A 13,925-nucleotide genomic window follows, 5' to 3' on the forward strand; every position below is an offset into this window, starting at 1 on the left:
TTTTCTCGACATATCGCACTTGGGTTTAATAATAGTCTCAACTTACAAAATTTTCTTGTATCAACATATCAAAAATAATCATTTATGTACATGTCATGAAACATATCATGCTCTTACCGTTTCTTCATAAGCATATATCATTCATTTCATTATATCAATATTGCATGCTCCATCATTTCCATATATTTTATGTATATTTATTCCGGTAATAGTTTATATCAAACTTAACATAAATTATATTCCATGTACTTATACTTATTTCGTTTATCTATCTTCATAATTATTTCATACAACTATTTTGTACATATATTTCCATATGATTAGTTCTTGTAAACATTTCACACAACCATTTCATATAACCATTCGTCATCTGATACGTATTACCTGAATATCAATTGTTCAATAGATGTCATAGCGTTTCCCATCCACGGTCTTATTTATCTTTGACATGATGCCATAGTGTCTTTAAACTATGGTCTTACTCATTTTCTGTCATGTTGTCATGGTATCTTTCAACCATGGTCTTACTCTTTTCATGTCACGTTGTTATGGTATCTTTCAACCATGGTCTTATTCATTTCATATCACGTTGCCATGGTATCTTTCAACCATGGTCTTACACATTTCATATCAGGCTGCCATGGTATCTTTCAACCATGGTCTTACATATTTCATATCAGAGAGCACACTCCCGCAAACCTCATCATTATAATGGGATTACCAGTCCAGGCTAAATCCCCTGCAACGACAATTACTCTAATGAGCTTGGACTGAATTACCAGTCCAGGCTAAATTCAGACCCTAATTCGGATTACCCGTCCGGGCTAAATTCATTTTACACGTATTCTTCGGTAGGGCTATATCAGAATAGGATCACCCGTCCGAGCTAGATCCTTTTTACCGTCAATTCCTTTTTAAAGATCCATCGAATTTTCCTTTCATTCAACCGGGATTTATTTTCAATTTATATCGAGTATTAACAATATTTCATCAATTATCATGAATTGAACATTCAAATCATATTTTCATCACATAACCACATAGTTCAAGTATTTAAAATACAATTCAAGTTACACAAACTTACCTCGTTGCTTGTTTATGTTTATAATTTCATTAATCCGATATCTTTTCTTTTCCACGACCAAGTCTCATATTTGACTCGTCCGGATCTTTATAAATAAATTTGATCATTATTTTCATTCATTTCATATTCTAATGCATTTAATTAATGCTCTAGGAAAAATTACCATTTTGCCCCTAAACTTTTAATTAATGATGATTTCATCATTAGGGTTAGGAAAATAAAATTCTTGCAATTTAATCCTTATTTCCACATATTATTCTCCTACATATTGATAAAAATCCATGAATTCTATAAAATATCAGAATTTTCCATAATTTCAACACTTTTCAATTTAATCCCTAAAACATGTTTTCCCCCTATCTTGAACTAAATTGATAATTTCATTCAATTTTGTAATTTAAATAATAAAATTAATCCATTTCATGCAATTTGGTCATTTATGATATTTTTACAAAATTAAACATAAAGTTTTACTTTTATTCAATTTAGTCCCTGAGCCTAAAATATGCAAATTAGCCATGCTAAATGAATATTCATATATGTTTTCCTCCTCCTCCTCTCCATTCCACATCCTTAATGTATATAACACACTTGTAAGTAACATTATCTATATTTTTATTATTATTTACTTTTATGAATATTCAAGCTGTCCATCTGTGTCATAGTCACTAAATTATTCATATCTGGATCTATAGAACTACAAATTAAGATCTGATAATTTTTCCTAAAACTAGGCTCACATATATTCTTACCATAAAATTTTCATAATTTTTGGTTTAGCCAATAAGTATAGTTTATTCTTTAAAGTTACCCCTGTTCTGCTGTCTGACAGTTTTGACCATTTTTCACTAAAAATTAATTATCTCCTCGTAAAGAATTCAAATGATGTTCTTGTTTATTTCTATTAAAAATATACTCATTCAGGATTCTAAACATATAAATTTAAGCTCATAATTATTTTTATCCAATTTTTGATGATTTTCCAAAGTCAGAACAGGGGAACCCGAAATCATTCTGACCTTGTCTCACAAAATTTATTATATCTCATGATTTACAATTCCATTGCTTACATAATTTCTTCTATAAGAAACTAGACTCAATAAGTTTTAATTTCATATTTTATTCATCCTATAATTTGATTTATACAATTTTTTATGATTTTTCAAAATTAGACTACTGCTGCTATCCAAAACTGTTTTAGTGCAAGATATTATTTACCATATTTATAACACCCTTATTTTCTTTCTCTACACTATTTCTCATCACTTTCTCTTGTTTTCTCTTCACTAACATATCAAGAACATATGACCATATGTAAGAAAACTCTACATTAACATTAATCTCATGCTTTTTCAATAATATCAAACTTAAAAAATATATATTGAAATCATGATGTTCTTACCTTGTTCTATTGATTTCAATCTTCATCTTAATTTTCTCTCTCCTCCAGCTTCCATTTCTTGAATCCAACTTGATATTCTAACTTCCCATAGTCTCCTTAACATTTTTCTCTCTTGGTAGCTATGGAAATTCTTTTTACTTTTGGGTGAAAATGGTGAATTTTTGGTAAAAGGACCAAATTGTAAAGAAAGTAAAATTTTCTTTCTTTCTCTCTTTCTCTCACGTTAGTGCATGAGAAATATGGATGAGAATTTCTCATCTTTCTTTCTTTCTTTATATACTAATAAAATAATAATAAAATATCTCATTAAAATATTAATAAAATAATATTTATCTAATTAAATAATTATAAAATATCAAAATATCTCTAGCATCATTATTACTTTCTACATTTCTCTCTCTTCCAATTGACCATTTTGCCCTTCATTATCTTTTAAAATTTCATCCTTGAGTCATCATTTAATTTGGTAAAATTGCAATTTAGTCCCTCAGAGTTCTTCATCTATTCAATTTGGTCCTAATTCATCCATTTTCCTTAGTTTCTAGATCATTCCACCCTTAAAATATTTACACTATTGCTCCTTCAACTTTTTCATATTTACACTTTAACCCCTCAAAGTTTAAGTATTTACTCTTGTGCAACAAAACTTTTCTCACTTTTACAATTTAGTTCTTTCTTGAATTAATATATCATAATATACTTCCCAATATTGACATAACTCAAAATTTCCCTTTCTGTCACTTTATTTCCTTATTTTACTATATCACGGATAATATTTTACTGTAAAAATTTTCGGGATATTACAATTTTCTAGTCTTTAATTTTTTGGTTTGATTGAATTTTCATAAGAAATATTTGGGTTTTCATTACACATGTTTGATTTAAGTCACCCACAATGATAAAGATCTATGTTTAGTTGTATTAAGGTTTTTTTTCTCTTAAAGGTCGAGAGTGTCATATAGTGAGAATTGAAAATACATGTCACCCAACATGACTTTCTAAACCTCAATGATGTTGAATTGATATAATTTACAAATGATACATGGTTGGGTTCTTATCATTTGTTAGATAATGAAAATTGACGAGATAGAACTGTCTATTGAAGTGATATGAAACAAATAAGAGCAGAGTATATATCAAAACTCTATTAGCTTATTAATTAAAATAGGAAATAATATTGAAGCAATCGTAAAATTAAACAAAACTTTCCAATAATATAAAGGACATCAATATGCATGATAAAGAAATCTTTTTAGCCCTTCTACCAATGCAATCAATAAAGAGAGCTCTATAAATAATACTATTATAAAATTTTTAAAAAATTTGGATAGGTAAGCTGAATAAAAAAAATTAAGTCATAAATTTATTCAAAATTTATTTTCTACACTTAGAACTATTTATAGTCTCTTTCGAACTTTTAAATAAGAGGATAATACATTTCGACACACTCAAACCTACATTTTCCCATATTGACAATAATATTCATATAAATGAAACTAAACCTCAATCAATTATATATATTCTTGTAATAAAGCTTGATTTATAAAATTTTTGAAGGTCAAAAGAGGTGAGAGAGAGAAAATGGTGAAAGAAACAACAAGAAAGTGTTAACCTTGTGAACATAATGGCCATAATTCAAGAACATGAAATGGAAAAGGAAGTGGTGTTAAGCTATTTGGTGTGAACATAGCTGTTGTTGTTGCCATGGATGAAAATTTGATGAAGAAAGGCTTGAATGCCGAATTTACGGTCCCATAATATTGGAGAAAATTAAAACAACAATGGTGGTGGTTGAGGAAGATGATGATGGGTTTTTGTCTAATGGATAGATTCATGAAAACAGCCCATTTAAGGAAAACACGTAATCTAATTGCACTCTTCTTCTTATATATTGCTTGTTTAGAAATTTGATTTATTTCGTGATTTAGGATTAAATTTGTTGGGTTTGATTGTTTTTAAGCTTTTTCTTAAAAAAATTATTTATTTATTGAAAAAAAAATTCACACTCGTTCGCAAGGAGCTCAATCCCTTAATATAGAAAATTTATAATTTAGATTTTTTAAAATTTTAAATTAATAAAAGTAAAATTATTTTATTTTTAATATTGAGTAAAATAATAAATTTTTAAATATGACAACTCACACGATAATATACGTGTCATTCTCACTATTTTTTTTAATTGACATGTAACATAATGTACACATAGATTACCATATTAGTATCATTAAAAAATTAATATTTTGGTCGATATCTCTTCTAATCTTTTTTTTAAATGTTAATGATCAAATTTAACTTTATGATAATCAAATTGACAAAAGATACATATTATTATTCTATACACTGTTAATGAAGTAAAAAGACTCTACAAGCGAGACTGAATTGATATTTTTTAAATACATTTATGATGTTTTTTATTTCATTAACAGTAATTACCAAAATTAAATCAAATAGTTCCAATGTAAAAGCTCTGATTTTGTTCTTTGTTGTTGTTGACAGAGGGGAGAACATTTTTTGTTTGTTATATATTTTGGATCTGAAGTTAAGACAAAGACACAGAAAATCTTGTCTTGCCGACAGGACACCACCAAAATGTTTGGAATATTACGGTAACATCCCAAAAATTCCGAAGACAAACTCAAATCCATACAAAAAAGATGACTAAAAAAAAGTTATTCATTAATAAATATCAAATTACAGAGAAACAGGGGATCCCCAAAAAGAACAGAGTGACAATAAAAGTTTCCCAAAAAAACTAAAACTTTTCCCACGAAACAAACGGACCTCGTAATATCATAAAAAACCCATAAACTAAACAGTAAACCCATTTTTCCCAATACAAAAAAAAAACAATTTTTTATATTTTTAAATTTTAAGTGTTTGCCATCAGCAATATCATTATTTGCAAGAAAATCCAAGAAATCCTTAAAACTACTTTCTTTATACCTCTTTGGATTTTGTTCATCGATAAGCTCATTAGCGGTTTCCATTTTATCATCCATCCCCAAACTATGTAAACTTGCAATGGAAACCCTAGTTTTTTCACTGTTCAATGTAGCCCTATGAACCACACTTTTGTATACCCCATTGCTCATCACTTCAAAATGGTCACCTATATGAACTTGTAATACACCGTGAAGTTCAGGGACCATTTTCCAATTTCCATCATCAGTGTCCAATATTTCAAGACCTGTTGAGCTTTGTAAGATAATGGTTAAACAAGTGTAGTCTGAATGTGGTGGTAACCCTAATGGCATTTCTGGTTTAGGACATGGTGGGTAACAGTTTACTGCCATGACTTGCATGCCGCGATCTATTTGCGGGGTTAGTCGATTCGGGGATATCCCGAGACTTTCGATGACCATTCCCTTTAGTTCGAGGGCGATGTTTCGAATTTGTGCACAATATTTACCCATTTTCTCCCTGAAAACACATCACAAATTTAAATAAGCATGATGAGTTAGAAATATTGCGTATATCTATATTATATGTCAAATAGTATTTTATCATTTTTATTCAGAAAATGATATTTTAGTTCTTATACTATTAAAAATTTTATCTATTTTTATTATTAAAAAATAGCATAGTTGACGTGTACTTTATTCTGACATGCAATTATCAATTTTTAATAGAAGTAGATGGTGTTTTTAACCCGACTAGTTTACACTTTGATCATTATATAATGATTATTTTACCCATTTTTTAAATAAAAGAGACAAAATATAATCAAACTCTTAATATAAAGACTTTCACATACTTTTTACCATATACATAACTGGGAACCTACCTGTATTGAGGAGGGTTATGGGGCCAGGAATCAATCCAGGCATCCAAGGGATGTGCATAATGCTTGAGGAAAACTCTCCAAAATTGGACCTTGTCAGCCCCGTTTTTCAAGCTTGTGCCGTACCGTACCGGGTTGTAAACGTCATTTGACTAGAATTTAAGCTTCTCTTCACTTGGCAGATCGAAGAAACTGAACGCCACTGCGAGTGCTTCATCGAGAATAGATTGGCTAATCCCATGGTTCACAACCTAATGCAAAAATAAATAAATAAATAAAATGAACATACCTACTTTCTTAATATACACAGGTGTATTCAATTTAAACCTAAAAAAATATTCGAATTCAATTCGATAATTATCGAGTCAACCAAATTTAAGCATCTTTATATTAAAAAATAGAGGCATAAATTTATATTAAAAATTCGGGTTGAAATTATAAATATTTGGGAATCAAAACGAACAATAACTATCACTTTTAGTGATACTTAATTAGCCTAATGGAGTTCAAATATAAAATTGAACTCGAATTTAAAAAACAATACTTAATTAAGCTCGAACTAAATATCGAAACCAGAAATTAGAGTCAAAGAAAAACCAAGGGAAAAAAATACTCACTTGAAAGAAGCCCCTGTGGCGACAAGCTTCACTAAGTTCTTCAATGGCGATTGAGCGTTTATTGCCATTCATTCGTAACCGAGACATATCGATGGTCGGAATTCGAGCTTTCTCAGTACCCGAACTTGAAGATTTCGAAGGCGAAACGACGTAACATTCCGGAACATAATCCAAACCCTTCTCTTGTGCTGTGTTTCCAATAGTAAACGAACTCGGATTTTTGTCTCCAGACATTCTGTTTGGACTTCAAGGAAAAAATAAAACCCAGAAAACAGAGCAAGAAAATGAAAAGAAATACACGTTGTGGGATGCTAAAATCATGCAAATATATATAGTGAGAAAAAGTTGGGTCAGCTGTGACGATTTAAACTCAAATCATAAATGCTTGAAATGCTGATCATTACAAGTTGATTTAAAGCACAACATTCCAAAATATAACTTTTATGACATATTGACATTCATTCATACATGTATGTATATTTAAATGTTTAAGGTATGGGTTTGTGGATATAAACTATGGATGACAAGAGGTGGATATAATTATATGTTTTTAAATTTGAGATTTTGCAATGTTTGCGATCATCATGTTTATCCAGGTTAATAAATTGTGGCTGAAAAACAAAACAGCACTTTACGGCTAAACGACATTCAACATATTGGGTGTAACTTGTATGCCACCGCGTTTTATGTTGCAATGAACCGGTTCCAATTTTTTCAGACTTTTCATGAATTTAAGATTTATATAACTTTGGAATTGAAATCGAGTCTAAATTAATCCAATTTTATCCAAAAATTCAAGTACCTTGAATAGTAAATTCGAAAAATGAAAAATTTAGATAACTTTAATTTAGTAATTGAGTTTGAAGTTAATTTGAATGTATCAATTTAAGTTTTAATATTTTCGAGTCAATTATTAATTTGGATTATTTCAAGTTTAAATTATGATCGTTTAAGTTTGTTACAAATCGGGTCATTTTGGGTTTTGTCATTCTTGTTTGACATTTAGCTTTGGTCAATCCGAATTATTTGCTGAGATCATTTTATATTTGATGTCATCTTAAGTTCAAGTTATTTTTAAGATTGTTAGCTTTTTATTACCAACAATCAAGCATAAATATGATAATGCTCATGTATTTCTTACTACCAACCTGATTATTGTTTTTGTTAACAAAATTCTAAGAAAAAAATTGTTCTAATTAAAATTCACATTTCAAGTCTCTATTAGTTGATGCCGATTGAATCTTAGCTCGATTGGCATGAGTCTCGTTCCCAATGTAAGAGTACGCGGGTTTAAATGCACTGAAGTATATTATCCTCCTATTTATGGGTTAGAAATGGACTTGAATAAGTATATGCTTTGTCTCAAAAAAACAGATATAATCATAATTAAAATTCTTTTGACACTCCAATAATTTAATATCTTACTTCTTCACTCGATATTAACCAATAAAAATAATAATACAACAAACTTATGATATCTCAATTCAAGATTTGAAGGCAAGAGTTGAATACGAGTATACTCATTTCTTTTCAATATTTGAACACTGTATATTCATATGGATCTTAGGATAGGAAATATATGTTATCCGCAATCGAGAAACATGAAACCAACATTATTGCTCTTTAACCTATTAATGACTGTTGGAAGCACTGTCTTAATTCTACCTAATCAATCTTCAATCTCATCTTTACAATTTTTTTATATAATTTTTAAATTATCTATAACTCTCTTCAAACTCTTAAATTGAAAAATACTATGCACTAGAACCCACACCTACCAAGTTGTTGCAACAATGAGGCCAACTAAGTTAAGATAAATTTGAACTTTACAAAAATCTTTTATCTATATTAGATTTTGTCACACGTGATTTGGGTGAAAAAAAATTTAATATTAAAATTATATTTATAAAAAAACTTATTCAATAATTCAATCATAAACAAAGTGGTAAAGTATTTACAAATAATCAAGAGTTGGGTGCAATTATGAGGCACATTGCATTCCCAATGGAAGACACAAGTTTAAATTTAGAAAACGACATTGTTGAGAGGAGCAGCTATAAGCCCCGAAATAGTTTAAGTAATTTTCCTACGAGACGCCTAGATCCAGCTGCATACCTGTATGTATGATATGATTTTACCAAATCCAGGTTTCCTTTTTATATGAACTACAAGTTTCGGTACAAATCATGTTACTAACCTTGTTTGTCAAGTCTAAAAACTTATCAAAGTATAATGATTGGAAGAAGTGAAAGGAGGATTGAAGTTTTTCATTTCAAAAACAGGATTATTTTGGAAAATAGTACAAATACAAATACGATTTTTGTTGCAGCAAGGGAAGACTATTAGGATGTTTGTATATATACAAAGGATTGGTTATCTTGTTTGTATCTACATTTGAAAACCAATAATAAAGAGAATGAGAATGTCACCTCTAATCAAATGGATCAATTCGTGGGTCGTGTTCGCTTGCCATTGCCATTCCGGTGCAAAGACACGTAGGGCACATCACCTGCCAAAGTTATCAAAAAAGGGTCACGAGTGAACAAATGAATGATGCGAAATAATGCTATATCTGGAAAAGAAAGGTAAATAACGAAAGCCATCAAATTTCCCGGTCGATATATGCACAAGTAAACAACACACCAATGAGACCATATATTTTTAGATGACAAACCTTTCCGGATCCCAAACAGTTTGAACATCTTTCCGTTCTGGGGGTTGATAAAGGACGGTCTCCACCATTTAGTGTCGAGACTGGTTCAGTAAGAACAAGTGATCCGGTACTTGAGCAGCGAGCACAAGCAAGATATCCTGCATTTACCGGAGGATAAAATACAGTATCTTCTTTTTGAAACTTTACAAGTACATGTCTGAGCTTACCAGAAAGTGTAGACTGTAGAATCAAACTATTACTAGCACTGAACAAGAAAAACTGATCCGAACAGAGGTGTTTGGACGGTTTATGGAATACAAGTTTAAAAAACACGGTTATCCAAAACTGAATCAAATTTTATTTTTTATTTAATATATAATTGATTTTAATTTTTTTATAATATAAAAATAAATATTTTATATTTAAAATAATTTAAAAGTTATTAAAATTTTATTGTTTTTTAGAAATATTTATAAAAAAGGCTTTGAAATTTTGTCAAATATATTCAAAAGCTATAAAGCAAAGTTTATTTTGTTAAAATAAGTCTAAAAATCCAAAACAAAAAACTAATATATAAAAATTGAGAACTGAGCCGACCCGAATTATGACGGACGGTTCAAAAAATCTAAAATACCTAACGGAACTAAATTGAACTGATATCACCCTTAACTATTACAGTATAGATGAACTAAAACCTGAAACAATCCAAACTAATATTGACTAACCGAACTAAAACCTATGCATATAATTGCACTTGGGTCTAGAACCTGGGTACTTGGAACCCTAGGAAAACAGAATGTTTCAGGAATATACCTGTTCCAAGACAATACTTGCATCGTTTATGCTCTTGCTGTTTAACATTGTTTATTTCAACTACCATCAAGGCTGAGATAACCCCTACTGCTCCTCCAGAGAAGGATGCCACTATAGGATCAACCTGACTGCATTTACCACCAATGGAACCACGTTACATAATACCACACAAAATTGCATGCGCAGTTTAAGATTTGGTAACAAAGACAGATGCCACTTCTTTCTAGAAGCCAAACTTGTCTAAGAAATTAATTTCCCACTAATATTTCTAAGTATATATAAGCTGGCTTGCAGCAATTGCGATAAGTGTTACACTGAAACCAAAAGGACATCAACTTCTTCGTGGTTAAAAAGGTAGCATTCAAGCGAGCTTAAGCTATACCTAATAATAAACATCCACTACAAACCAAGAGGATCAATCATACCTCAACTGCATTGGCAGATGTACACTACGGATGAAATCTGCATATGATGTGCCCCCCAGTCCTAGCTTAAGCTCCAGCTAGGGTATGGGAAGAAGAAATAAGACATGTAAGGAAATAGAATATGATTCCAAAAACAATATCTAATTCTATCATGTGTATTTTCATGTTAAAATCAGATGTTTATTAAAAGTGATCATCTCCTTTCTAATTTTCGTATATATAATGGATTATTTCCCTCCAAATGATTTATCCTCTCAGGAACACGTTCCATTCATTCTATTCTTAAAAGAACAAACCAACTAGAGAGAGACTAGATTCCAAATGTAGAGAGCATGAATGACTTACAGTGGGTGCTAGAAGTCCACCAAAAATAATAATTCCAGCAATAAGAGAATAACAAGTCACATAATAAACCTTGAGATTTGCTGAGGTCTGCAAGTGAAATACCCGGTCAAAGATATATGATTGTACATAGATCAACTTGGATTTAATTTCACTTATTAACAAGTAAAAACAATAGGCTGATGGAATAAAAACAAATCATTTAAAGAAAATCTCACCAATGGAGGCAGGAATGGGATGAATGATGGAAAATTAGGAAGTTCACTTTCTTGCTCTTCCTTGGAAATACCTAGTTCAGCACTTTTAATTCTCTGTTGTATCCTTAGCCTCCGAACCTACAAGAATATTATTTGAGGGGTGTAGCATTTGATTAAGCAATCATATGGTTTTCTCAGTATAAATGAAATGCAGAAACTTCCCCTGTTGACATCGAAAACTCAAAAATCTAATTAAAAGAAAAGCAGTGGATTCACCTCTTCCATTTGGAGAAAGATTTTGTTACGCCGACTTCGAATATTATCCTCAATTTCTTGCAGTTCCATCTTAGCAAAATCCTGGACTGTTTCAGGCCCTTCTATGATGCAAAATCTGCACATTTTGTAATCATAAATTCCCAAGATTTTGAAATTCATGTTTTTCTATACATTTCAAATACATAATCAAAGTTCAACCTTAACTAATTTGTCTTTTCATAGCTCATAGTTAATATAACAAATAAAAAATCCAAATTCAGCTTTTCATAGCTTATAAAATCATAAATTCTTAAGATTTTGAAATATATGTTTTTCTTAATGCATTTCAAATACATAATCAAAGTTCAACCTTAACTAATTTGGCCTTTTCATAGCTCAAAATTAATAAACAAATCAAAAATCCAAATTCAGCTTTTCATAGCTTATAAAATCATAAATTCCTAAGATTTTGAAATTCTTGTTTTCTTATGCATTTCAAATACATGATCAAAGTTCAACCTTAACCAATTTGGCTTTTTCAAGCTCAAAATCAATATAACAAATGAAATATCCAAATTTAACTTCTCATACCTTATAAAATCATAAATTTCTAAGATTTTGAAATTCATGTTTTTTTAATATATTTCAAATACATAGTCAAAGTTCAACCTTAACTAATTTGGCTTTTTCAAGCTCAAAATCAATATAACAAATGAAATATCCAAATTTAACTTCTCATACCTTATAAAATCATAAATTTCTAAGATTTTGAAATTCATGTTTTTTTAATATATTTCAAATACATAGTCAAAGTTCAACCTTAACTAATTTGGTTTTTTCAAGCTCAAAATCAATATAACAAATGAAAAATCCAAATTTAGCTTCTCATACCTTATAAAATCCTAAATTCCTAATATTTTGACATTCATGTTTTCTTCTACAATTCAAATACAGAATCAAAGTTCAACCTTAACTAAATTTGGCTTTTTCAGAGCTCAAAATCATAAATTTCAAAATTCCTAAGCTTTCGAAATTTGTGTTTTCTAATACATTTCAAAATTCATAATCAAAGTTCAACCTTAACAAATTTGCTTTTCATAGCTCAAAATTAATATAACAAATGAAAAATCCAAATCTAGCTTCTCATACCTTATAAAATCATAAATTCCTAAGCTTTCGAAATTTATTTATTTTATACTTTTTCAAATACATAATCAAAATTCAAACTTAACTAAATTAAACTTTAGTTCTCACAATTCATATAACAAATGAAATTCGAAAATTTCAAATTCATGAGCAACAGAGAAATCACCCGGCGGCAGTTTTATCGGCGGGAGAATCGGATTCAACAGACGGCGCGGAGGAAGATGAATCCGGCTCGGTAGCCATAGATCGCCATCTCGATTTCAATTCGCATTTCTTATGAACAAATCTAGAGCTCAAAGAAGGAGGCTTGTATGGAGGCGAAGGCTTTACCGTACAAGAAATCGTCAACACTCGACTCAAACAAACCATCCTCAAGAAGAACAAAATTCTTCAATCTCAATAATTCTCTCTTCTTTTTCTCAATAAAATTTCATTTCAGCGTTGTTTTTCAAAAAAGGAAAAAAAAATCTAAGTTCATTGCTGTGATTTTATTGTTCGATGCTAAAACAAATTAATCAACCGACGATTCTATTGGTCTAATTTTTCCTTAGGTTCTTATATTCTTGGGACATTTAATATTTAGTCCTCTACATTTAATTTAGTGAGTTTAATCACCTTAGTTATTAAAATTCAATTGATACCCTTATTACTCACTTTCGCTAAATATGATCCTATTATTAATTTCACTTTAATATAAAGTTTAAAAAAATATAAATATATATTTATAAAAGGTTTATCTAAAAACTTTGGTTAAATGGTTAATTTAAAGTTTTAATAAACACAATGTTTTAGTTTTAATATCATCATAGTAATATTTTATAAAATTATTTTATATACAACTATAAAAAATAAAAAAATAATAGATTTTTAGTCATTTTATAATTGAGTTAGTGTTTGGTTAATTTTCGAGTTATGACATCAACTCAATTAGTATTGATGCTTGAATCAGGCAAGATAGAGATATGGATGATGCAGGGTGGTTCACCTTACTTAAGGCAAGGGAAAGAGCCGTCATATACGGTGGTCAAAGTTCAAGGGTATGCGATTGTTGAGGTCCAAAGGATGGTTGAGAGAGAGAGAGCAATCATGCACAAGGCTAAGGGTTTATATATCTTTAACCATAATCCCAATGTGCCACATGCCACTCTTTCATTGGCAATCTTAAGGCAAGCTTGTAAAGTAACCTACCATTGTTGACCTAAGTATGGTG

At 29.9% G+C, this 13,925-nt stretch overlaps 1 protein-coding gene and 1 pseudogene across 4 annotated transcripts; both read right to left on the reverse strand.

Moving 5' to 3' along the window:
* Nucleotides 1-5,141: 5,141 nt before the first annotated feature.
* LOC107911099 (flavanone 3-dioxygenase 3-like) lies at nucleotides 5,142-7,118 on the reverse strand (annotated as a pseudogene).
* Nucleotides 5,142-13,232, reverse strand: LOC107913197 (protein ORANGE-GREEN, chloroplastic). Of its 4 annotated transcripts, XR_005930246.1 has the most exons (11): nucleotides 12,882-13,232; nucleotides 11,591-11,705; nucleotides 11,336-11,452; nucleotides 11,121-11,207; nucleotides 10,776-10,852; nucleotides 10,351-10,478; nucleotides 9,559-9,695; nucleotides 9,314-9,393; nucleotides 6,885-7,128; nucleotides 6,271-6,518; nucleotides 5,142-5,906 (listed from the first exon to the last, which is right to left on the reverse strand). XR_005930246.1 is itself a non-coding variant. In XM_016841702.2 (9 exons), the coding sequence occupies exons 1-8, from the start codon at nucleotides 13,082-13,084 to the stop codon at nucleotides 9,316-9,318; spliced, it is 942 nt and encodes a 313-aa protein (XP_016697191.1). In that variant the 5' UTR covers nucleotides 13,085-13,232; the 3' UTR covers nucleotides 7,989-8,201; nucleotides 9,314-9,315. The 4 variants fall into 4 exon arrangements, 3 of the variants coding, with proteins under 3 accessions (XP_016697191.1, XP_016697189.1, XP_016697190.1); XM_016841702.2 differs by lacking the exons at nucleotides 5,142-5,906; nucleotides 6,271-6,518; nucleotides 6,885-7,128 and adding an exon at nucleotides 7,989-8,201; XM_016841700.2 differs by lacking the exons at nucleotides 5,142-5,906; nucleotides 6,271-6,518; nucleotides 6,885-7,128 and adding an exon at nucleotides 8,787-8,999.
* Between the last annotated feature and the right edge of the window lie 693 nt (nucleotides 13,233-13,925).

This window comes from Gossypium hirsutum, chromosome A07, assembly GCF_007990345.1.
Source record: "Gossypium hirsutum isolate 1008001.06 chromosome A07, Gossypium_hirsutum_v2.1, whole genome shotgun sequence".
In the NCBI taxonomy this organism is placed as follows: Eukaryota; Viridiplantae; Streptophyta; class Magnoliopsida; order Malvales; family Malvaceae; genus Gossypium; species Gossypium hirsutum.